The sequence below is a fragment of the Lycorma delicatula genome, chromosome 8, assembly GCF_047948215.1.
Source record: "Lycorma delicatula isolate Av1 chromosome 8, ASM4794821v1, whole genome shotgun sequence".
Lineage (NCBI taxonomy): Eukaryota > Metazoa > Arthropoda > Insecta > Hemiptera > Fulgoridae > Lycorma > Lycorma delicatula.
In genome coordinates, this window is record NC_134462.1 from 136664685 (window position 1) to 136691410 (window position 26726).

The 26726-nt window shown below is 26.7% G+C and overlaps 1 protein-coding gene across 2 annotated transcripts; it reads right to left on the minus strand.

The window, feature by feature from the left end:
- Positions 1 to 260: 260 nt before the first annotated feature.
- On the minus strand, positions 261 to 25619 carry LOC142328827 (uncharacterized). Of its 2 annotated transcripts, XM_075372900.1 has the most exons (9): positions 25452 to 25619; positions 23364 to 23480; positions 17433 to 17643; positions 14261 to 14402; positions 12439 to 12560; positions 10742 to 10919; positions 7195 to 7345; positions 5083 to 5246; positions 261 to 667 (listed from the first exon to the last, which is right to left on the minus strand). In XM_075372900.1, exons 3-9 carry the CDS (start codon positions 17633 to 17635, stop codon positions 272 to 274), a joined length of 1356 nt encoding a protein of 451 aa, XP_075229015.1. In that variant the 5' UTR covers positions 17636 to 17643; positions 23364 to 23480; positions 25452 to 25619; the 3' UTR covers positions 261 to 271. The 2 variants fall into 2 exon arrangements, with proteins under 2 accessions (XP_075229015.1, XP_075229014.1); XM_075372899.1 differs by lacking the exon at positions 23364 to 23480 and having other exon boundaries at positions 25452 to 25618.
- Positions 25620 to 26726: the final 1107 nt, after the last annotated feature.

Sequence of the window (26726 nt, forward strand, 5' to 3'; positions counted from 1 at the left end):
AATATTAAAGATATGATATTGATGAAACGTTTTTAGCAATGGAGATGAAAACACTGAGGACTAGAAATTCAGGAATAAAATATGATCTTTATAATCTATAAAATACTCTTTTCAGTGAAGTTAATATTTTATTTAATGTACAATCTTAAAAAATATAAATAAAATATATATATATATATATATATATATATATATATATATATATATATGGAAAAATATTAATTAAAAATACCTAAAACTAACCTTATATTATTTCATACCTTAATTAATATTATATATTTCTTTCCGTTAAAGCTCTACATCGACAATCACTATTTGTACATTTATTAGATTGTTTGTCTTTTCTTAATTCCCTCATATCGACGACGTTGAAGTTTTCATTATCGATAATCCTGTAGCAGTTATTTCTGAATGTCATATAGTCTTTAAATATTCTATCGTACGCGTCGTAGTACATTTTAACAATAAGCGATGACATATTTTGTACACCGGCTTTATTAGCCAAATCGTTATAATAACATTCCATTTTTTTACCCAAATCTGTTAAATCTCTCATTCTGACTCCTTCGCTAGTTTTCTGTTTAATGAAATCGTTCAATTCTTTGTGCATATCTTCTTTAGAAGGCAATTTAACTTCACCGGTTAATGCTTTAAGATAAAACTGAGTCTGGAAGTAAAAGAAAAAAACAATTACTTTATAATAATGCAAGAATGTAACGCTAATATAAATACTTACAAAAAAAAATTGATCTGGACACCACATGACTTCCTTGCACGCTAATTACATGTACACTTTTTTTAAAACGAATAAAATTTTATTTCATTAATAACTGATATTTTTTCGTATATATTTTTTCTTATTGTTATTATTGCATTATTATTTATTGTAAAACGTTTTTTACAATTAGAGGTTAATTATTAATAAATCAATATATTTAAATTAAAAAAAAGTTAATAAAAGGAGATAAAGTCGGATTTGAACCGATGTGCCTCCGCTTGTAAGATCCAAATATTTCATTAACTAAAGTTTTATTTGGAGATAATTTTGGAACCGATGAAAATAAGTACCACTTATGATAAATCGTTGAAAAGCTCTCAATGTGGGCTTATTACTGCAGTTAAGAAAAAGTCTAAAATCCAATTTTGTTGGATTTTGAGCTTTTTTGGAAACTATTGGTACAGTCGATTGCAACCAAAAGGGGAGGTGGTGCACAGCTAAATGTTACAGCAATCCTAAATCCAAAATTTCAACATCCTACAGCTAATCGTTTTTGAGTTTTGCGGGATACATACATACATACATACATTCATACAGACGTCACACCGAAACTAGTCAAAATGGATTGAGGGACATTTCCGATGAAATTAATCGTGTCAAGCTGAAATTTGTTAAAATTTAATCTAATAATATTTTCATTGTAGTATTTTCAATATTATTAAATTATTGTAATTTATTACATGATAACATTAATAAAATTAAGATCGTATCGAGTTATTTAATTTTATTCAGGAGGCAATGAAAACTGGTTTTTTAATCTAGACGAAGAGATTCTAACCTTTTTAGCTCCACAACCCCAAAAAGTAAAAAAAAAAATATATAATGAATATTTCACTACCCCCAACCACCAACCCAACATAGTTAAAACATAGTTAAACATAGTTAAAACATATTAGATGCGTTGATAGCGATGGATATGAACATGCATGAATGAGGTGTACAAACATGAGCAGTTTACAGGTTCCAACTTGATGTATGTGTGCTGCTTGTAATTTAGTTTACTTACATAATATTTCCTGTGGAGCGGCATGTTCAGACGTTTTAACATGTCATGCTCTTAGCAGTATAAAAGAGGCATAAGGGATTGCTGAACATCAGTTTAGTTTTGAATGCGAAGCGTGCATCTGATGCCTTTATTTAAGTTTTAAAAGGGTAATTTCATTGAGATAATAATAATTGTTTTAATAGGCATGGAAGAAGAAAAATTGAAAAAACTTTCCCTTTCTAACGACACAGTATCAATGCAAATCGATGTCATGGCTGGTGATGTTCATGATCAGATAATTCAGCAAGTGGGTTCAAGTGAATTTTTTAATATTCAGTTTGATGAATTGACAGATGTGGCAAAAATTTCTCAGTTCTTATGTTTTGTGAGATAGGAGTGCGATTGGAACAGATCAATCAAAGAAAATATGCTGTTTTTGCAAATCAGTACCTGGTCATGCAACGAGGACAATGTATTTCTGATTTTATAAAGCTACTAAAAAGTATATCATAGATTGGACAGAATGTATTGCAGTATGTAGTGATGGTGCAAAGAGAATAACAGGAAGAACAGCAGATTTCTGAATAAATTTAAAGATCATTTTACACCAAGAGTGAAATGGACGCACTGCTTTCTTCACAGACATGCTCTTGCAACAAAAAATATGCCAGAAAATCTCAAACAACTTCTTTGTTTCTTTGTAAAGCTGTAAAAATGGTTAATTTTATTAAAAGTCATTCTCAGTCTTTTTTTACAGAATAATGATTGTATGTTGCTGTTGACTTACTCAGCTGGTGTATTTTCACATTTAAATGACTTGAATGTAAATTTACAAGGGCGTGATAAAAAGTTTTATTAATGACAAAGTTCATGCTTTCATTAAGAAGCTTGATATTTGGATTATTTGCCTTCAAAGCAAAAATTTTGATGTGTTTCCACTCACTTCCGATTATACTCAGAAACATTTGGATGAAGACATTACTACAGTTTGGATAGCATGAAGTATTTATGTAAGCTAAAAATTCAGTTATCGGAGTATTTCCCCAGAAGATAATGATTTCTTGAAGAGATGTATACTGAATCCATTTAGTGAGAACACTGTTGCAGCTGCTAAGTTACCAGTTGAGATTCACAACCAACTCATCAAAATGTCTGCAGATAAAATGTTACAACTATATTTCACATCTGAAGATTTAGATATGCTTGCTCATATAAGTGAATATGGAAATTTAGTCACAGAAGCATTGAATATATTAATCCCTTTTGCCATACCTTTAAATCTGTGAAAAGGTGTTTACATTTATGGCTGCACTTGAAATTTGTGTGTTTCTAATATAGATCTATGTATGGAGAAATCTACCATCTCATTAATATATTTTCTTTATCTAGAGTGACTTACTAAAAACATTTTTGCGTAACTTTGTAGTTCTGAACAGATTTGAATAAATAAGGTGTCATTTTCTTTATCACAAAATGCTTAACTTTTTTAACATTTAAAATAAACCAGAGGTTGCAGAAGTATTAACAATAAAATGTTTATAAGGCCGCCATTTTGAAATGGATTGAGAGATCAGATTCATTATTTTTATACAAGTAAACTTCTAGTTATCCTAGCAGTATATGAAATTTCAGCCCTATATGATGAACTATTTCCGAGAAATAAACTTTTATGTTAAAAATACAAAATGGTAGATAGCCAGTAAACTAAGTGTTTCCGGACATATGTAAATATAAAACTTTTTCTTTATTTTGATGTGGGGGACTACCCTGAATTCCTGAAACAGTTTTTGTAAGCACTCTGTATATTAAATATATTAAAATATCTGGATCTTCATTAGACAGATCTATAAAACCAGAAGACAATAAATCGATAACATGTTTACTCATGTATGTATATATATATTATATTATTTATTTTCCTAAAATCAATCCTTTTAAGACCCATATCACCTCTGCACAAATAAATATATAATGTAAATCAACTTGATCCACCAAAGTACAGAATTAAGAAATATCTTACCTTATTTTGTTGTTTTTCTACATGAGTGCTTTTGCGGGATGCCGCATCATCAGTTGTATGTAACAAATTTTTTTTTTATAATTATAAAAAAATACATGCATGTTTGAAATACAAGCATGCATATTACCCAGTTGACTCCATATACCTTACACATGTTTGTATTTTAATCTTTTATTTTTTAACTTTTTAATCTTTGGAATTTAAAATTCTCAATTTTTTATTTTAATTTTAATCTTTTAATATTTTTTTATGTTTAATATGTAATTATACAAAAAGTTTTTTATGTACAACTGATGATTCAGGATCCCGCAAAAGTACTCTTATAGAAAATCAACAAAATTAGGTATGAAATTTATTAATTCTGTACTAGGGTGGATCAAGTTGAATTACATTATATATATATATATATAGTGTGTGCGTGTATACACACAAAATTTAAAATTATACATTATTTATATAATTTTTTTTTAATTAAGCTTTGAAACAATAGTTATCAATACTGTAATACCTAAAAAAATAATGCAGTTTTTTGATGAATATATGTATGAGATTTTGTTTAAGTTTATATCCACAGCAACAGTAAAAATTTTTCATGCACGGAAAAGCACACTAAGAGTTTAAAATCATTAAACATTGACCATAACTAATTCAAGGAATGTATACAGGCATTATACAAAAGTATCAAATTTTGAAAATTGTTAATTTTTTAAAATTATTTGAAACTGGACACTTTAGGACCAAAATCTCAAGGAATTTAACAATCTAAAATTTATAAACACACAAAATTTGACAATAACGATCATATTAAGTAAACAATACAACAAAGATTGAATATAAAATTTTATTATGTAACTAATTGGGTTTAGTTACCCAACCTTTTTAAAATAAGTATCATTAACAACAGCTCTAACTGATGATCCAAAGAGGAATAATAATGTTAATTAACTCTAAAAGGCCTTTAGAAGAAAGAGTTCCATTATTTTGAAAGTTAGACAGATTTAATATTGTTTCATGTTAAATCCTTTTTTGTGTATTTATTATTATATACTAAACAACATCCTAGAATGTTAGACAGATTTAATATAATTTTATAAAGTTTTTTTTTGTATTATTTATTGTTATATATTAAAATTCACAATTCCACCTTGTCATCAGAAAATACTTTAAAGCTAAAGACTTCTCTGTATATTTAATTTATAAACATTGAAAATGTACTTTATATTGCAAGATTGAACTATGTTAATATAGTTATTTTTAAAATATATTCAGTAACTTCAAATCATAATCACTAAAATTTACCTGGATGTGACAAAGATGAAATACTGGTAAATGTTTTGGTAATCCTATGATACATAATGTTGGATGTTCAATACTGATTAAATGACGATATAACGGTTTAACAAAATTGTCTTCAACTTCTATCTTAACATTTTCTGATAAAAATGGGTATCGAATTAGGTAACCTGAAAATAAATCCTGTATATCAATTATCATCCATGTTTTACAAAGTATAATTTATTTATATAAAGAAAACTAATATGTATGATTATAATATTTAGAAAAAAAAATTTGTAAGGATTAAGACATTTTTATAGTTAATTGAATATACTCATGTATATAAAAACATGTGACAAATTCTTAAAGAAGTTTGGTTGGGAATTAAGTGTCAAGCAGGTATATTAATGCACTCTGATCTACAGAGGAAGTGATTCAAAGAATGACATAAAAATGTAATTCAAGCAGTATGATTTATAAAACTCATCAATGATAACAGAATTGTAATTCTGTTATAAATAACAGAATTGATAAAAATAACAAAATTGTAATGCTAAGATCAACTCATAGTAAGTTAATAATTCTGACACCTTCTTAGGTGACAAAATTATTTCTTACCATTATTCGAGAAGGAAAGGGTTCAACAGGATAAAGATCAGATCTTTATCCCTGATAACATCTAATTTCAGGTACTAGGTCATAAGGTAATTTCTCTGTGAACTTTGGTCCTGATGGGTTACATTCAAATAATATTTTATGGACTACCATAAAATTATATCAACCTTTTAAAAATTAGATGTGAATAAATAAATAAAGTATGTACACTATGTAATCTCCATTTAAGAAATAATTGTTTCTTTACATGAAACAACAGAATTTATTGTTATGAATCGTATTAATTTTGTACTCTACCAATATTTTATTTATTTTATAGTATAAAAGACTGGAAACAGAACTTATCGTTATTATGAAGATTTGTTGATATAAGCTTAATAATTAATCCAGAAACCTGCCGGGTTAATCTAGTGGTTAAACTCCATCACAAAATCAACTGATTTTTGAAGTCAAGAGTTCTAGTTCGAGTTTTTGTAAAGGCAGTTGCTTTTATATGGATTTGAATACTAGGCTGTGAATAATGGTTTTCTTTGGTGGTTGGATTTCAATGAACCACACATCTTAGGAAAGGTCAACCTGAGTCTGTTTCAGACTACATGTTTATCGATACATTTACACTTACACTGCACTACACAGGCCTGGTAAGCCAGTAGTGATAATTGCTTTTGCCTGTATGCACACACACACACACATTCAGACCTGGTAGTTGCTGTAAAACTAGTTGGGAAAAACAACTAATGAACATCAAAGTGGTCAAATGACCACTCAAAATAACATCTAATTAAAATATAGTGCAGATATCTTAATCTAATCCATTTTTTCTGTAGATCATTGAGACAAAAAATTAATATAAATTTGATATAGACTTGCTGTATAATAATTTTGGAAAATATCCTCTGAAAATTTATTTTCATATGTTAATCATTTGTTAAATTTATTTATATAAAAATCTTTTACTCTTCTGATGTTTTCTTTGCTGTTGTTACATTTTTAGTCTTGATAATTTAACTAGAACATATAAACTTAAGTTGTGGCAAAATCATAAAATTGTTATTACAGCAGCCAATTAGCAATGCAAATAATTATTATGTAATATTGTTATATTAGAAAGTTTAATACAAAGTTCTCACTGAGATTTAATAGAATATTTAAAGGATTATTTAAAAAAGTCATGCTTGGTGAGGCATTTAAAATTGTAACCTATAAAGTAGAAGCATCTACAAAATAGTATCTACAACTTGAATTGCATACCCTGACAAATGACAGAAAAAGCATTAAATATTATTGTCTGTTCATTTTATTTAATATTATTTACTGTGAAGTAATATTTTAAATGCATATAAATGATCATCATTGCTTAAGTTGCAAAGTTTCTTCAATGTGTTTTTCCTAACCTAAATTTAATTTCTATTCTCTAAAATAGATTCATGATCTTTTGTAAACATGTATTTAAAATTTCTAAAAAATATAAGTAGTTTTAATAAAATGTTTAAAAAACTGAAAAGAATTTAGAAATCATACCTGTACAGAAAATTACAGCATCTATTTCATATTCTGTTCCATCTTTGAATATTACAGTTCTTGAAGTTAATGATGAAACATCAGGTTTTAATATAACGTTTTCAGCAAATGGTAATTTTTTTGCATGCTCAGTATGATGACTAAGATAAACCTAAAAAAAAGAAAACCAAAAAATGACATTAAGTAATAAAAATAAAGGAGAAGCTTGTGTGCCAGATTATTTAATAATTGGAATGATTTTTATATATATTTTTTTTTTGCGTGTGTGTGCATTCATTAACATGAAGTTTAGTATGACTAGTCAAGTGGTAATGGTAACTTTATACAAAGTCTGGACATTACTAGAATTCTTTGTGTATTAATAAAACAAACGTAGTGGCCAATTCCTTCATCCCAAAAACAGCATACATTACCAACTAATAAATAATGCATTACTGAAATAAAATGTGCACCATTTAATTAATTCCACTACATTCATATTACAACCATAGATTCTATGGCCAAAGGCAACTAAAATAAAAAATGCTTTAACATAGAATGTATGAAACTAAAACATTAAACCATCAGTAAACTACACTGAAATAAAATTAAATAAATAAAGTTGAAACAGTAAAAACAATAGAAAAAAATCATCTCTTAGCAACAAGAAAATAAAAAATGAATAAAAATTAATGAATGTATTGCTTATTTTATGAGGAAATGTTGACCAACATTCACAACAAAGATTCTATACAGAAAATATTGTTTGTGAAAAAGTTTTACAAAAAGAATAATAAATTATAGGTGTGAGTGAGTTGAACATCTCCAAGATATCCAGTGCAACATTATTTGTTAATACTTGTACTTTTAAGAATGTATATACTATTTATGTAGAACTATTGATGTAAATTTAACTGAGTTATAGGCTCATAATGGCAGATGTGTTGCTAACATTATCTTACAATTAATGTTAGCTGGAAGTCAGAATCAATAATGATAAAATTTTACTATAAAAATAAGGAAAATATACTACTCTGACTGTAAGTAGAATAAAAACAAACTCCCCTTTTTATAGATTAATTTTACATAGTGTACTGGTTTATAAATAACATGACCTTTGAATATAAAGCAGTTATAGGTTTCGTTTGCAACATTTAAAGACCAAATTAACAATCTGAATTTAAATTTATATCAAAAATGGGAAAAAGGGAACATAATCAAGTACAATGGCTTAGATAAACAATTTGTATGAACATTATAGATTTTCAGGGAGAACAGTTCATTAAAAGTGAAATAGTTCTGTTGTATGAAAAACCACTATTACAAAAAAAAATTATAAAACATCTGAAAGACAATGAAATTAAAGTAATACAACTTTATGAACTCATTGGCTATATCAAGATCCAAACCAATGATTATAGGTGATCTAACATGGGAATCAAGATCCTCCAAAAAATGTCTCAATAATTAAAAATACACCTCATACAAAACTTATAGGAGAGTGAAATAATTTCCTCGCTTTTTTCTCTGGGCTGAATACTCATACTCTGAAGCACTTCAGTTTGCTGATCACATTGAAATGCTGGTGATATTTAGTTATACAAGTACTATGTCACCAGAAAGTGAGCATAATAAACATTTTTACTTTCAGAGAAAGTAACTAATATTAAAACCTTTTGTACCTCAGATGCTTTCATATGACACATCAACAAGGAAAGTGAGACATGTCTAAAGGATTACTAGCATTACTACAAAAATAATACAGCTTATTAGCTTAGTTCATACGATTAGAGATAATAAAGGAAGAATTTTTAAAAATATTTTTCTTAATATTTTTTTCTTCTACCAAATTCAAAACTAAGAGCTTACGTCTCATTACTACAAGAGTATAATTATGATTAATTAAATTATTTTTAACATTTTGAGAAAAAGAATGATTTTAGATGTATTGTCCAATAGCATGTCTTGGTTATTTTTTTATATATCTAAAAAATTATTCAACTAGCCTAGCACTTCTATTGCAGAAGGAATTTTGTCTAATATCAGTTTTGTTCTATTATTAAACAAATAGGTTGAAGAATAACTTCAGTACTCGAATATTTTAAAATAATTATTAGCTCATTCAATAATAATTGTAACATATTAGAAGTAATACTGGAATAAAGGGCATGCCAGTGAAAAAGGAAAAATTTTAAAACTTGGTAATTCATTTGACATTTTGGTGAGGGTGCTGAATTTGACATATTTTCACTTATTCAATCCCATTTATTAAACATGGAACAATGGTCAGATGCACATTGTCTTTTTGTGTTAAACAGTTTTATAAAAACGGTGACTGCAACCACAGGTTATTTTGTTCAAAGAATAGTTTGCATCGGTTCAATATTTCATGTCAAGAGCATATCCACTCTACATGCAATTAATTTATGAGTTAAAACTTTCAGGAAATTGGGTCCACATTTAATTTAAATCATAAAGGAACTGCAAAAAGTGTTAGAATGCCAGAAAACATCTGTGATTAAACAAACATTAGCATTGAATTTCAGTGAATAATCTATCTGTTGAATCCAACATAAGGACTTAATTTTTCACCCTTATAAAACTGACAGGAATTAAATTATGCTGGCTGACTGCTCATATGAATTTTTGTCAAGAGATGTTTCAACATAATGGTGTAATTCATCATATTTTTAAGCCAGATCAAACTAATTTCAACCTAAACCATTACATAAAGAAGCACAATAGTTGATAATAAAGTGCTGAAAACCCAGTTCAATTATGAGAAATTGTTGCGTATCTGTAGATCACAGTGTGATGTGTATTTTCATCATCTAGCATTTTTAGACCATTCCTTTTTTAAGACAATTTTATGATGAAAATGGAAAATTTTCATTTAAAACTACAAGATTGTGTTGTAATGCAGTCAGGTGTTATTTTTAATAAATAGATTAACATGTCTTAATTAACAGAAAACTGTAGAAATATTCGTGTTAAAATAGAAATTCATATAAACAAAGGCGTTTTAAATTTTCCCTCTAAACTGATTATGCAATTTTCCCTCTTATGCAATTCACTAGCCAATTACACTTAAAAATTATATATGCACTGTAATAGTTTTATGAATACGTGTAATTTAGTGCTAAATAAATAATTTCCTTTAGCATACCGTTACTGAATTTCAGAAAAAAATTAACAGTACTCTGTTTTTTAGTACATAAAATGCAATTCTTTAAACTCTTCTTAACAATATCATGGATACTGACATTGCACAGTTGGTCAAAAAGGTAAAAAATGGTTTATTCTTTATGTGTAATTTTCTATAACTTGGAAACCACAGATATTTTCAAATAAATAATATGCACAAAGATAACATCCAAAGAAATTCCATCACGTGGTTTGCGAGATCTGTATTTGATCTCTGTATCTGATCTCCATTTTTTCATCACGTGGTTTATGCACAAACTATTGTTCATAATTATCTACAATTTAAATTTAAATGACCTATTTCTATCATAAAACTAAACATTAATGTATATACAAATTAAAAATATTTAAAAAAAATACGTACTACTGGAACAATTTTTGATAATTCACATGTAAGATCTAACCCAGAAGGTCCAGCTCCTATTATGAGAACTCTTAATCCGATGAAAGGGGAAGGCTCTCTGTAATTGTGGCTGTGTGATTTTTTCCCTTCAAATATTTCTGTTCCTGGTATTTCTGGATACTGAGGAACATGGTTTATCCTAAATAATGTAAAAATATATGTTAATTCTTTAAATTTTCTTTTTACTTAAATCAGTTATTATATCAACAAATTATTTTTAACAATTTTTTATTAAAAAAATGGTTTTATTAGTTTGCATATCATAAAGATATGTCTTTGTAAAATTGTATAGAATTTAATTGCAAATGACAAAGAGGGAATACAATACTCATATATATTTACATAAATATTATGACAAGTAATCATATGACAAATATAAATAACCTTTGATTAATTGTAATTTATGTAAAAATAATGAATTATTTTATTATCTGTGATATGCCCTCAATCCATTTATTATTTTTTAAATAGTAACTTATTTCTTATTAATTACTGATCATTAGCTGTCATGTACATTACTATCTAACATTTATGCATATTAATTTAATTACAATTATGTGAATTAGATTTTAAATGAGTGTTGGGCAAAACATAAATAAGAATAAATAAGTAATAAATAAATAACTGCATAAATAAGAACATAAAAGGGTTGCTTAGAAACAATTTAAAAAAATTCAAATTTTTTGACACTTTATCATGTTTTAGATGATTTATTAAACTATTATTTACGTACAATCTTAATCTGAAAAGAATGAATAATTTTATTTAAATTATTATGACTGTTTACAGTATATCTAGTAGAATATCTAGTAGTATTTAGTGTTTGTGGCCTACAAATATTGGTGTTTGTGGCCTACTCATTAAATATTTGTTTTCATATGAAAGTATTCAATGTTTAAATTATCAGTTTCAGCTTTCATTAATTTCTATTTAATCATTTGAATTCGCAAATTTTTTTTAATATTTAAAAAAATTGGACTTTTTTGTACATTTATTTGCACATTTAAATTCATTTTTAAAAAATTAAGATTTAAAATTTTTTTTCCAAAATGCTAGTGCACTTTTCTGCAAAAAATATGCACATAATAAATGGGGGGAGGATAATGGAGGACAAGCTAAATTTTTGCTCGTTTTAAATATAATAAATTACCCGTGTTTAAAAAAATTTAAAATGTGGTGTACATATTGTATAAAACTGTAACAATCATCTCGTAATATGATTTTTACAAAAGAAAATGGACTCAATAAAAAAGATATGTGTAAATTACAATAAATGTAATATTGTTTACTGTAATGTAATGACTCAGTAGTCAAGGAACTAGTTATAGATCATAAGTCACAAGGAAAGATTCATAATAGTCTGACAACAAAGGTCAGTGGAATAAAAACAAAGGTCTTCTTATTTGGCCAATAAAGGTGATATTGTCCCACTTGTTTCAAAGTTCAATAAAAAACATATAGTCAATTGTTAGTCAATATATTATACTTATTTCATTTTATGTTAGCTCATTATGAATTCTGGTGTATTATTAAAATTATCTCATAGACAAATTTTAATGCTTCTTTAAGTCGACAAAGTTTTCCTTTTTTTTATACAAAGAAAAGACTTTTTGAAAAAATCTTATTACAATTTTATTAAAAATGATTTGACTGCTTACCCATTGCATATCATTACTCCATCGTAATATTCAATTCTTTTTTCTTTTGAGATCACATCAACAATTGTTAACTCCCAACGATCATTTTCAATCGGATGAATTCTTTTGACTTGTTGATCGTACTAGAAGACAAATTAAATAGAATTATTATGTTGTAATAATTATATGTGACTTACAGCATTAAATATAAAACAATATTATACAAAAATGTATTAATGTATAAATTTTTTATGTAGACCACCATTTTACGATGCATGTTTTTAATTCTTGTGGAGTCTTTGCACATAAGGGGACAGATGAGTTACATTTATAAAAATTAAAGTAGTTAAATTATATCTATTTAATTATAAAAGCATTCCATGTACGAATAAGGGGAATGAATAAAACACTGCTAATGAAAAGTTCATATACAATTACAAAAATAAATTAGCATAAACTGGCCAGCCAGTAAATGTAGGGTAAATATGTGGCTTTCCCTCAGAGGAACTTGTAATCCCCTAGAGAGTACATCCCTAGATGGTAAGTGGAGAGAACCTTCCAGAGGTGGGTGACTGAAGGGAAATGAAATAGGCACTGCAATGACTGGCCCACAGCTGTAGTGCTATTTTATTTAGAGGTAGTTAATGGAAAGCCATTCCAATGATTTATTTTTCCAAGAAAACCGAGCATGCGTTTACTCAACATTAAATATTCTGGAGGTGAAAATAATTCTGTCAGATCTCTAGGGGAAAGTGCGAGTAAAGTAACAAATGTACTGAAGAGAATTCATAGGAACTGCAATACAGAAAACTGCAGATCTTAGAAAGAGAATACCAGCAACTCAAAATTGCTATTTGTTAATGGAGACTCATTAAAAAATAGCAGATCCTTTTACAACAGCTAAGATTATCCTCTATATTCTTCTGACTAGGAAAATTTTTTGGGCATATTGTACTTCAGCAAAAAAACCAAAAATAATCATTGTTGAGAGAAAAAAAGGACAAAGATCTTAGGGATGATACTTAATTCGATGAATACACCAGATGGAAAAGAAAACAAACAGAATGCTGAGCAAACTAAACTGAGAAACAGAAGATCAGGTTCATTAAAGAACATTACCTGCTAAATTGCCGACTTTCAACCTGAAAGAAATGATTAATGATGATGATGATGATATTGGATTTGGAAGTTTTATTCAGGCATTTCTCTGATTATGTTTAATAGCAATGGTCTGATACTGTTTTAGCATTTCATACATTGTAAAAAAAGCCAATTTGTGCATCTCACCCAACCTAATAAAATTTAATAAATTTGTTTCAGCTGATTGTTACCTAAAATGCACCAAAACAGAGAGCTATAATAAATTACAAAATGTAATTCAGTTGAAAGCTTATCTAAAGAAAGTGAATTCCTTTCATCATAATTTATCTAAAAAACCATTCTTATGCAACTGGATACAAGATGCAATTTAAATTGTAAATCTAAGAATATTTCATCTTCTAGATTACGTGGGTCTAAAACAGGTTGGGTTAGATTAGATGCATTTGATTTAGGAATCATTTTTCTTTTCAATTTTGGTAATCAGATTCCAGTTTACCAAAATTGTTGTCATGGTAATAAAGGAAGACTTATTGATTTTATTTAGACAAAACTCAGTACAATTATATCATTAGTATTGGGATTTCTACTTCTAAACAATTTATAAGGGTAATATATGTTACATTTTGTAGAATATTCCAAGGCTTACTAAAGAATAAGAAAACCATAATGAGAAATTATATAGCTCTTTTTTTAAAAATTATTATCTTTGAGCTAACGTATGTTTAAATGAGTCAGCCTTTACCTTTATATACTTTAATAAATCAAAATGTTCAGCATAGTCATGTAAATATTGAAGAACACCTCTGGCAGGGAGATAAGATGCTTCTTCTCTATTTGGATGAGGAAAATCAGGATATGACATAGCTTCTTTTGGAAGATTGGTCCTATAGAACAGAACAATACATTAATTTTGGACACATGGCCACATTTTTTAATTTAGGGATTAGGAGAAATAAATGTTGTAGAAACAATGTTTTAATTTCTGCAAAAATCAATACATACCGGGATTCATGTAAAGATTATGGATCCATTTTCTTAAGATTCAATTAATTTAAATATTCTTTTTTATTTTTTTTATTAATTCTAACAATATTTGTACTATGCAATTTGCATTAAAAGTGACTTTGTTTAAAACTAGTACAACTTGAACTGGGGTGGTGGTATTCATTTAAAAATAAAAAGACTGTCTTTGATGTATCTTAATACTACTGTTAAATTTTTGGAGAAACTTTATCAAAACTTTGGAACAAGATTTAATTAAATTTTTGTTTTTGTAAAATATCTTTAAAATAGTTTGTTGTAATTTTTAAGAATACATTTCAGTAAATAATTTTATGAATTTGAAGTTATACTTTTAATATAATATACATGGCAAAGGAATTGAATATTTAATGTAATGGAAATAAAATTATTAGAAATGATGTAAAATTTTGCTGTCACATCTATATAACACAAACTAGAAAAGATACAACCAAAAAAATAATTATCATCAGAAAGCTTGAAAGCCTGAAAGAAAATTAATTTATGTACTGTTCTCTTATTCTTAATAAATTTAATCCCGTTCAAACTAAAGTGCAACCAAAAAGATTCTCATCCTTTTAGTTTTATTTAAAGATCTTTATTTTAGTTAGTTATTTTCAAACTGAATTTCTTTCTTAGTAATAAATCTATTCAGAATTTCTTCTAATTTATTTTTGGTTTTTGTTGAAAGAATGTTACTTATCAGTGAAGCAATTTGCAGCTAAAAGTAGTGAAAAGTTTTAGCTGTATGCTCTGAGTAAACATTTTAACCCATTCCTTTTCTTTTTTTACTTGTACGAAGTAAAGCAAGTATTGTGATCACGAAAAATTTCAGATTTCAACGGAAATATCCATTTTGGCTAGTTTCAGCATGACATATATGTATGTACATATATCTCACATAACTAAAAAACGATTAGACGTAAGATGTTGACATTTTGGATTTAAGAATGTTGTAAGATCTTGTTGTGTACCTCCCCTTTTGATTGTAATCGATTGAACAAAAGGTTTCCAAAAAAGCCCAAAATCCAAAAACATTTGGATTTTGGACTTTTTTCTTAACTGCAGTAATAAGACCTCATTGTGAGCTTTTTAACGATATATCACAAGTGTTACTTGTTTTCACTAGTTCCAGAGTTATAGCTAAATAAAATTTTAATTAATGAAGCATTTGGATCTTACAAGGGGAAGGCAAATCGGTTCAATTAAACTTTTTCTTTACCTTTTTTTTTTTATTTAAATATATTGATTTAGTAATCATTTTTAACCCTTGACTGTTAAAAGATTTTTACAATAAACAATAATTATTCAATAATAACAATAAAAAAAGGATCAGAAGTTAATAGTGAAATAATATTTAAGTACTTTTAAAAATGTGTATATGTAATTTAATAGGCATTATCACATATGTGTATATGTAATAGAGTTGGTGGAACATCTGATTATTTAATATTAATTGAAAATTATAATTTAGAATCGTATTATTTTTGGATTTTCTAGTTTCATTTTATCTACATTAACGTTAAGTACAGAGTGACTGAAAAATAGACCCTCACGAGAACAACATATTCTCTGAGACAAGCATGCCAGATCTTTAAAACATTGCAAAGAATTCTTATCTTTTAGTTCATTACTCCTTTGATATTGTTGGAAAACATTCTCCCTACGTCAGAGTTGATCATCATTTTGCTTATTTGTTTTTTGTTGCCAATCATTTAATCAATCACTCTTTGATTTGATATAATTCTTCTGATCTTAACATGTGTACACATTCTCTAGTTTATACATTTTTTCTCTCTTTACATTCATAATCCTATTGTAATCTTGTTATTCTTTCCTTGGTCTTAACGTTTTCTTCCTCTTTATATTTATCATCTTCTCTTAATGTTTTTATTCTTTTTTTTTGTTTGCAACATTTTCTTCCTTTTTATTCTTTCTTTGGTTTTAACGTTTTCTTCCTCTTCATATTCATTTTCTTGTCGTTTTTTTTGAAATATATTTCTTCATATTATCTTTCTTTTTCCTGTATGATTGTTCCTTTTTCATTTTTGATTATTCACCAAATAATTCAATAATAAAAACTGAATGTTTTTCACCGTAAGGTCAAAATTAACATTTGTAACCAGTATACAGGAGTTCACTAATCGAAATAGTTTAAATATTATTAACTTTTATTTATATGAGACACCAGAAATCTGAGACTTTTGTATAAATATTTGATGTTAATAAAATCTACTGTTTCACCAATTGTGTAACTGTCCACTTTATTAAAGAATTGGGGGATCATATCTCACTTTCAAATGATATAAGTTTAAATGACTGCAGCAAAAAATCTGTATATGTAATTTAATAGGTATATAACTTGATACTTTAGTCTAAGTGATGTAACTCAATACTTTTTAAGGTTCATTTTTTGATGGTTAATATTCATAAGTGAGAACTATATAAGGTAGTTGAAGAATATTGTAATATGTAAAACAATCAAATATCATAGTTTATTGAACATGTTAATAGATTAAGGTGAAAGTTCAACAAAACAGTGTCACCTATACCTTCTTTCATATCATGTACATAAAGAAAAAATAATCTTTACAAGTTAGGATATAGCTTGTTTATTTCATTTTATTGTTGACTGCGTGTTTTACAGTGACTGAGATCAAAACCACATCTCTATATCTTTAGTCACAATGGAATGATTCAATTAACCATAAATCAAATACCTCATGTTTAGATAAAATATTAAGTATTTCTTAAGTATTCATATAAACTAATTTTTTATAGTGCAATAATAAATTGTCCAATTAAAATTTGTTTCTGCGCTTACTAAATGTTTTTCATAAACAAGAATAACTCATAACACTCTAAATTCAAGAATTAATTTAATATGATTATACCTAAGACTTCTGTACATTGCTGAATGTACTGGCATGCCATTTTTATCAAAATTAGTATTGTCAGTATAAACCCATGTTCCTCCAAGGGTAGAAGTTTGTTCAAATACAACACATGAAATGTTTTCTTCAACTGAACAGTGACGTGCAGCACAAAGTCCAGCTACTCCTGAACCAATAATTGCAACCTCTTTTGTTGTTACCATTTTTTATCCTGCAATTAATAAAAATCATAAAATTTTCTTGATAAATTAACATCTAATTATTTTTAAGAATATTACTTATTTTCTTGCAGTTTATTTTCAAAGATAATTGTTTATCAGAAGAAAAAAGCTTTTAAGTAAATAACAAAATTTAAGATATGAAATTTTTTGTGCAAGAATCACATTATTTAAATAGATACTTCAACATTATTTTTTAGAACAGATTTATAATCTAAAATTGGATCTATAATATTGTACATAGTAAAAACTGATTTTATTGTTTCCGTCATTAGAATTAGAAGAATAATCAACAATATAAAAATGAATTCATTATAGCAAATAAACTGCATTAATGTAAGTGAAACAATTATTTAAATGTTACTGTAAGAATTTAAAAAAAAATTATCATTTGTGTACTTTTAATTCTATATTCTATTTTAACATATAGTTCATTATAGTTTATAATATTCTTAAACGTATGAGTTTACAAAATGTAATAGTTTATTAACTTTATTAGTTTATTAAACATAACATATTTTGAAAATAAATATATATGAAATCGCTTGAAAAAATATTAAAAATTAACAACTTACTTTTAAAATTACATGGAAGTTATTCTCTTAGAAGATACCTCTTTCAGAACTGATTACACAGCTAGTTCTTCAGCAAAGAATGCTGAAGAATGCTTCAGCAAAGTTATGTGGGGTCATCACCACTGGTGTCAACAGTAGTGCCACTGAAGAAGGAGCTTAATAAGATCTGAAAAGATCTTATACAATTTCCATGTAATTTTAAATCCAAATTAATATATTTAAAAAGTAAAATATGTATTTCCTTTGGAATAATGCTAGTTGTAAGAAATGTCAGGTTTTAAAAAAATGACGTTAATTTCAAATTTATTTTTACAATTAAATTTGAGGAGCACCTCTTCAAAAATTTTTTTTAGTGTCAGAATTTGGTAGTATTGAATCCTTAGTATGCAGCAAGTAATTTTTCTTAGATATGTATTTTTTTATAATATATATACATATATAGACCAGTGAGAAGCTTCTCATTGCTTACACCATGTTTTTTCTAATTTAGTAAAAATAAACTTTTAATAAATAAAAAATAAAATATAATCTTTTACAGAAAAAAATTATAACTCATAACAACTCCTAGTTCTAGAAGAACTTGAACTAAAAAATTAATTTTATCTAAATAATTATGCATTTATGCTTATTGTTGCAAGCAACCTTAAAAGCTGATATGAGGTATATCAAACAATTTTTGTTTGCTGATAACTACTTTTGCTCTTTTTTAATCATTTATATATAACAAACGGTTAAAAAAAAGTAGACTCTTCTACGTAATTAATCTGCGTCCACTTTATCCAGAAGAATTTCTAAACAGTAAATTAAACAAGATAATTTCCAAAATTGAGTAGGAAATAAAACTTGGGAGTTTTGTTCCTGGGATAGAGTTCTATAGTTAATGTTAATGTTCCTGGGATAGAGTTCTATAGTTTTCACAAAAGAGTTACTATAAAAGTTGTTATAGAATTAAAAAAGTGAATAAACAAAGAGAAATAACAAAAAAAATAATCTGTAGTTTAATACAATCAAGAAGTTTAATAATTATTCTAAATCAATATTAGTCTACATATTAATTTCTAATAGTCTAAAAAAAAATATGCTTGTAAGTTCTATATGAGGTTGGAAACTTTAAAAATAACTGAAAGTCTAAATGATTTATATAAAACATGAAGTACACAAAGGAAGATACGTTTGTTTAAATCTATACTTGATTAACTGTTCTAGTGAAAGTTTGGTTGAAGAATTAATTTTTCCACAAATTCTGGTGATGGTTGAGTTAATTCTTTCAAGGAACCTAAACTTGGGTAACTGTTTAATTTCTGGAAGAAAAACAACTTTGTTGTAGTTTGTATATAAGCTATTCAATGTAAAATCACTGATCAATAATATGATTTATCTTAAAAGCCCTCATTAAGCATTGCCAGATAGATGCTTAAGATACAAGCATATGTAGAGCTAGAGCAACATTGGGATGACTTAGTTGGAGATGGCTTTTTGTGTGAAACTATCTGAACATTTTGTTTCTGATCTAACTGTTGCACAATGAGTTTAACCTAATCACTTGCTTTGATGAGTGTGACTAATTAACTCACACATCCCTCTGTTTCTTTGAAAAATCTTGTGCATTGCTCTAGTACATGAATCTACTACCCTGAATCCAGCATACAATGCATTTTAATGAATCATTACAATTTAGCGTAGTTAAACTGCCATTAGATGCCTGATAAAAGATTTAAATATCATGTAATTAAGAGCAAATTATTTCGTCTACTAAATCCTTTAAACAACATATTTTTTTAACTTTTAATAAATGTTAATTAAAAAAAATATTTATTAAAATAATTTAGCTAATCTTTCATTACACAATGTATGAGTTCACAAAATTTTGTCACAAAGAGTTGTTGAAAATTATCTGTTATACTCCAAAAATGATCTTCATTATTCAAAATTAATTAATGCAAAAATAATACTAAAATTCAAATTATTTTTCTCATTGTTTTTATGTAGTTGAATACTTCCTAATATCTCCAATAATATAAAATAATTTTTGTCCATATACTATTTATCTAATTAACAATTATCTCATTAGTATCAGTTTAGAGTCTATTTAAAATAATGTTTAATAACAGAATATTAATTTTTCACAAACGTTATGTACAACAGAGTATAAATACATATATAAATTATATGATACTTATATCAAATTGTATAATGCAATTATTATTATTGCTAATGAACTGGTACTGAATAAAAACAACTTAAATGATTCCACTATATGTTCATTCATTTAGTTACTGGAATAAAATAAAACAGTTATTTAAATTATATATAAATTAGAATCTTTGTTGTTTAATGTGGACAGCGATAATTAAGTAAATAAATAAAAATTAACTTACACATACTAACTTTGTTACCAATAACAAAATAAAATCTGTAATTTCTGTAATAATGCTCTTTTTAAATATTAAAACTACTATAAAATATATTTTTATTACTGTACAACTAATAATTTGTGAACCAAATTAATAACTAACTGTATTAACATTTCTTTTAAAATAATGTAGATAATAACCATCTATTGAAATGTGACTTTTAATGTGTAAGAAATTACAAAAACATAATTTTTATTTAAAAAAAATTGTCCTTGAAGGCATATATTGTCCTTATCTGTCTAATATGAATAAAAATAAAATTATCATAAAATTATATCAGTTGGTTCAACTTTAGATGAAAATGTTTTTAAAAGTTAATTAATTAATCATAGATCTTCTTTGTTATAATTATAACTTTATATCTTAAACAGTTCGTGTCATTGCATGTGAGAATAATTTCTCTTTAACAGTAAATATGAAAAAATTAAATGAAAAATATGTTAAAATTATTTTTGATTGAAAAACAATACAAATTAAAATTTTTATGGCAATGATAATTTTATCTTGACTAAAAATAAAATATATGATTTTAATTAGTTTCAGCTAAAAATCTTTGTTAATTATACGAATTATTTTCAGTTTTATGACTGTACTTCGTTCAATTATAAGTAAAAGATAATTATTTTAAAAAGAAACAGATAAAGAAAAAAATATTAAACTCTACTACGTCCAGTTTTTCTTTTTTTCCCATAGTCAAGAAATAATAGATATAGAAAAGAATTACACACGCTAGTTCTGAAAGATCAACATAAAAAGAATAAAAAAGGCCTAATTTATTTTTGAAGTTGAAGCCTTGCTAAACCTTGGAATCATAACATTTTTTATAATGTACTATCATCCCCATGTGTTTAATTTTTTTTATTTTATGTTTTGTAGTCAAGTAACTGTAGGCAGGTGCGACAGTCACGTCGCACGTACAACAATAGTGGCAGTGGCTGTGTTGGTTGAGCTGCCAAGTTGTACACCTGTTGGACCCCTTAAAATATAAAAATTCAAAAATCCTGAAAATGGTTTTAACATAATTATCTCAAGAGTATTTGCAAGAAAAAATCTAGTGAACATCTTGTTTAGTATAGTCGAAAATTAGGAAAGTTTGCAGTCATTTAAGATTTTTTTACTGTTCTTCACCTCTTTTAAGGTCGAATTTAGAAAAGATTAGAAATTTGTTTTCAGATATTCACATGAAAATTACACTCACCAATAATCAAATTGATATCTTCGTATCTTACCAAGAAGTTAAAAAATATAGCTGGGTTTCAAAGAAAGTTTAAAATCCATTTTAATTCTTTAAATTTGGAATTTTAAAAAAATTTAGAAATTAGTTTTTAGAAAATTACACACAAAAAATCAATTTTATATCTACATTTGTTACAGAGAAATAAAGAAAATAATAAATTTCATTGTTAGACCATTTCAATCCTTTAAACTTGGAATTTCAAGAAATCCTTTCTTAGCGTGCACTTCATCATAAAACCATGTAAACAAATTAGTAGTTTTTGCTGGGCATTGATAAATCAGTCTGTCAGGTCATGTTCTTTTATTATTATCTTTTATGACTGCATAGGATCACTTTAGTGTCAGTCCATTATCCAAGACTCTTTGATGGGACTGTTTGGGCCTTGCAGTCCTCCCAGTACTTTTTCATATTTCCAATCTTTGGTGTTTTTCAAGTCGAGATTGTACTGTACTACTATTTCAGAAGTCTTGAATCTCACTTGCATCCTAATGATATGTCCAAAGAATCCTAGTCCCTTCTTACCCGTGGTATCCGTGATCGGTTCTAATTCTTTGTACACAACTTTGTTGGTCACAATCCACCACTGCCCATCTTTTTGGTGCTTTTTATTGATGCAAGTTCTTCCAAATCTTCTTTCAATTTTCTGGAGTCTGTCTGTCTTTGATTGTTCGTTCAGGTGGAAGAGTGTTTCTGCTGCGTAAGTGGGTTTTGGTTTTATAACTGTGTTGTATTGTCTAATTTTTGCATTTATTGATAGACATTTTTTATTGAAAGTGTACCAGGTTAATTTTTGAGCTTTAGGTAGTTTGTTTCTTCTTACTTGGATCAAAGTTTTTTCATTAATCATGTTGGTTTTTGGGTCATAACTTCTATCTTTTTGAATGATATTTTGAGGCTAATTTTACTCGCAATGTTTTGAAGTTCTAATATCTGTGATCTAGCTTTGTTGACATAACCAAGACAGTTTGTTTTAATTTTTCAGCCTATCTTTACTTTTTGGGACATTTTTTGAGTGATTCCCTCATTACCATTTCTAGAGTGCAGTTGAATAATAGCAGTGAGACCCTATCACCTTGACGCAGTCCTGTTTTGATCTCAAATGGTTCGGAGAGCTCGCCTCTGAATTTTACCTTCATTTTAGTGTTTGTGAGGGTCAGTTTATCATGCTTATTAATTTGGTATCTAGTGCAAGTTGTCTTTAGTATATATAGCAGTAGTAGTAGTAGTAGTAGTAGTAGTAGTAGTAGTATTAGTAGTAGAATTTTTAGTATATTCATAGAGGATAGTAATAATAAAAACTGTAATGATAAACTGAGGTACTTTAAAATAAAAACTACATCTGATTAATTAATCAAACACAGCATAAATAATCTTTATCTGTACTGCTATATCTGAAGTATCGCATATAAAATAATAGACATAATTTAATAAGATAATTAATATGTCGACCTAGACCGTAAGGTCTGTGGCCAACCTGATTTCTTCACCATTGTCTTGGTGCCAATCTCTTGGAGATTTCATAAAGGGTTGCTGGTCCACCTTCGTCTCCTTCACCACAGGCTTACCATTTTCTCCCTGTGGGAGAAGTCTGGTATTTGCCATCCCTAGTACAGAACAAAATCAAATTATATTACTCTCAGCAGAAAAATTTATTGGCTTAAATGATATAAAAAAAATAACATTTAGGATCGAAAATGGATTATTCAAAGGTAGCAAGAATCAGGATTGGTAAAAAACAAGTTTTGATGAATGCAATATAGGCATTTTGGAAAATTGCAATTAAATTTTAATTTAAAAAAATAAATTAAAAACCTTTTCAGATCAACTCTCTATTCTTTAGTTCTAGAAGCAAGAACTAATAGCTAGAATTAATATTGCTAGAATTTCCATACCAGTGTATATATTTAAATAATATATTTTTTCATTATGAAATAATTTTGCCATATTTTTAACAACTGATCACAAATCACAAAAAGGTCATAAAACCATTTCTGTAAACAGATTCTATTGTTAACTGGGAAAATTTAATCTGGGATTTAATTTAAATGTTTAGGATTTTTAACAGAAAACAAGAATTGAGATAAAGTAAAAATAATAATAAATAAAAAAACCTCCTGTCCTACATTTTTATTCAAAAACATTCTTATACATATAGGATTTATTTTAAACAGATTTATTTTACATATTTATCTGTTTTATACAGTAAAAAGTTCAGGTAGAATTATTAAATTTCTTTTTAATCCTGAAATGCTACTCTTGATGTTTCATCACAATATTATCTTTATATTTTGTTATTTGGTGTAATTTACAAGAATTATACTTTCCTGCCTGGTATTTATAATTGTATAATGAATTGCAAAAGGTGAAATAGATTTCTCTACTGTTCAGTTGTTTTTTTTTTGAGTAACAAGAAATATGGGTTTCATATCACCCTAATATTGGCGTATTGTAAAAGTTTACATTTAATATTTTTTATATTTTGAATGTTTTAATTTCTATTAAGGCACTGTGGTGAGTTTAGAAAAATTAAATTTTTTATTTATGATTTCTATTTGAAAGTTTTAGGTAAAGTAATTTATAGATTAACATAGAAATATTCTTAGTACTCTAGTTAAAAAAATAAATATATAATTTTAAGTACAGTTTATTATTAAAAAAAAACTATTTTATATAATTTTTATTTTACTTAGTTTGTATTCTTCTTGCTACTTTATATTAAGACATTTTATGTTATTAACTAACTAGCTTTATATTGATTATAGTTAACATTTTTCAGCATAAACCTTTTTTTGATTAAATAAGTGTAAATTATTTCATTTTATCAAATTAAGTAAAATTTACTTAATTCTATGTGGACACCTCAGCATGCCATCTGTGATACAGTTGTATTTAAGAATGGAGTTCTGTTACAGAGCCATTAGTAATTATAATTTTTTTTATAGAATTTTTATAAGCATAGATGCTTTGGGTACCTTACAAAGTAAGCAGATCAAACATTAAAAATTTTGCATTAAAGTGCATTGTGTGCAAGGAATGTAAGACTTCTTTGATCAGGACCATATTCTGGACGGGCATTCTGTTAGTTATGTTGTGAAATAACGTTAATTATATTTAATAAATGAAGAGTTAAGGTACAATGCGATCAATTGTAGAAATACTAACACAGTAAGTTAAAAGTTAACAATTATAATACTTAGTTTACAAGTTTACAACACATTATAAGCTAACAATTTTATGTAAATAAAAAAAGTAATTAAAAAATAAGTTATGTTTCAAATACAATCGCTAGAATACCAAATGTAAAAGTAATATTACATTTGTAAAAATTTAAAAAAAATATTAGATTTTATATAAGTGCAATTTATGTAATTATAAAATTATTTTTGAATAATTATTAATTCAGAAAACTGTAATTATTATAAATTCAAAAAATAACAAGTGTTGTCAATAATTTACAGTAAAATAAAAATGTGCACACAAGTATCAAATATAATTTATTATAAATTCAAATATTTATACCTTTCAATAACATATAAATTACTATCTATATAAAAATGTAACAATTTTCTACATACCTTCTCAGTAAAATAAACTAATCAAAAATATATCGATTTATGTTGTAAATGAGAAATTATAAAATAATTACTGAATAAAAGTAAAGATTTGTATTGTTTAATAGAAATAAATAACTGGAGGTTAAAGAACTGGAATAATCAACTCGCACGGATCATAACAATTATTTACAGAGTACCAATGAATCTTATATTTATATGGTTATATTATCCCCACCTTGTCTGCTGGTAAAGGGCAAGAATTATAATAATCATAAAAATGCTGAACAGCTGACAATGGGTGGTTATGGATTGTTATCATTGTAGACTGTTCTTAAACCTCTTATGTAACCTTGTATATTCTATTTATAAATTATGTAATTATAAATATAATTAGTTAACAAATAACCATTATCATCTTATGATTTTATTTAACTATTATAAAATAAAATATTACTTTCATGTAAACATTATCATTTATATTAATTATTGTCACATATTTAATTATCGATTACTAATAATTAGGTCAAAATAACAATTATGAAATATGTATGTAAAGGCTTAGGGAAAAAGATTCTTTGTATTTTAACGCAAAGGTTTTACATCTGAAAATATTAAAATACAATGATACAATACAATGTTACAAATGTTACGAAGATGATACAAATGTTATATGTTACAAAGATAATGCAAAGAAATACATTGTTTTTTTAATATCTCTAATGAAATTTATTAAACCAAATATGTATCATTTTGTGAACCTCTGCCATTTTTGAGGATAAACTCATAATCCCTGTAGAACCTTTATGTTTTCTGAAGAAAAAACTGTGGTAAGTGGTTAACTTCTCAGCTAAGATTTCTCAATTTTCAATGCGCCAACAAAAAAAGATGTGTGGGGTTTTTTGCATTGTCATGATGGAAGATGGTCAATTCTTCTTCCAATTTGGAAGAACCTTTCTTTTGGATCAATTTGGTTGCTTTATCTCAATTGTTTGGTGTAATCTGCCAGTTATTGAAAGTAGAGGTTAGAATAAATTATCTGACCAGACAACAGCAGCAGGTCATAGCGAACAATTCCTTTTCAATCCCTTGCTCAAATTTTTTCATGATCATCGACTTTAAATCAATGATCAACCAAACGATGGATAGCTCAAACAGAAGTGAAGTAAAACTTGTTCCGATTGTTGTAGGATATTTCAGTCTGGAGGAGGAAATTCAAGTTAAACTTTTAAATTTTGATGAAGTGTCAGGTGAAACTGCTCAAATTTTGACTCTGTATCTTTTGCTTTGTGTGAAAAA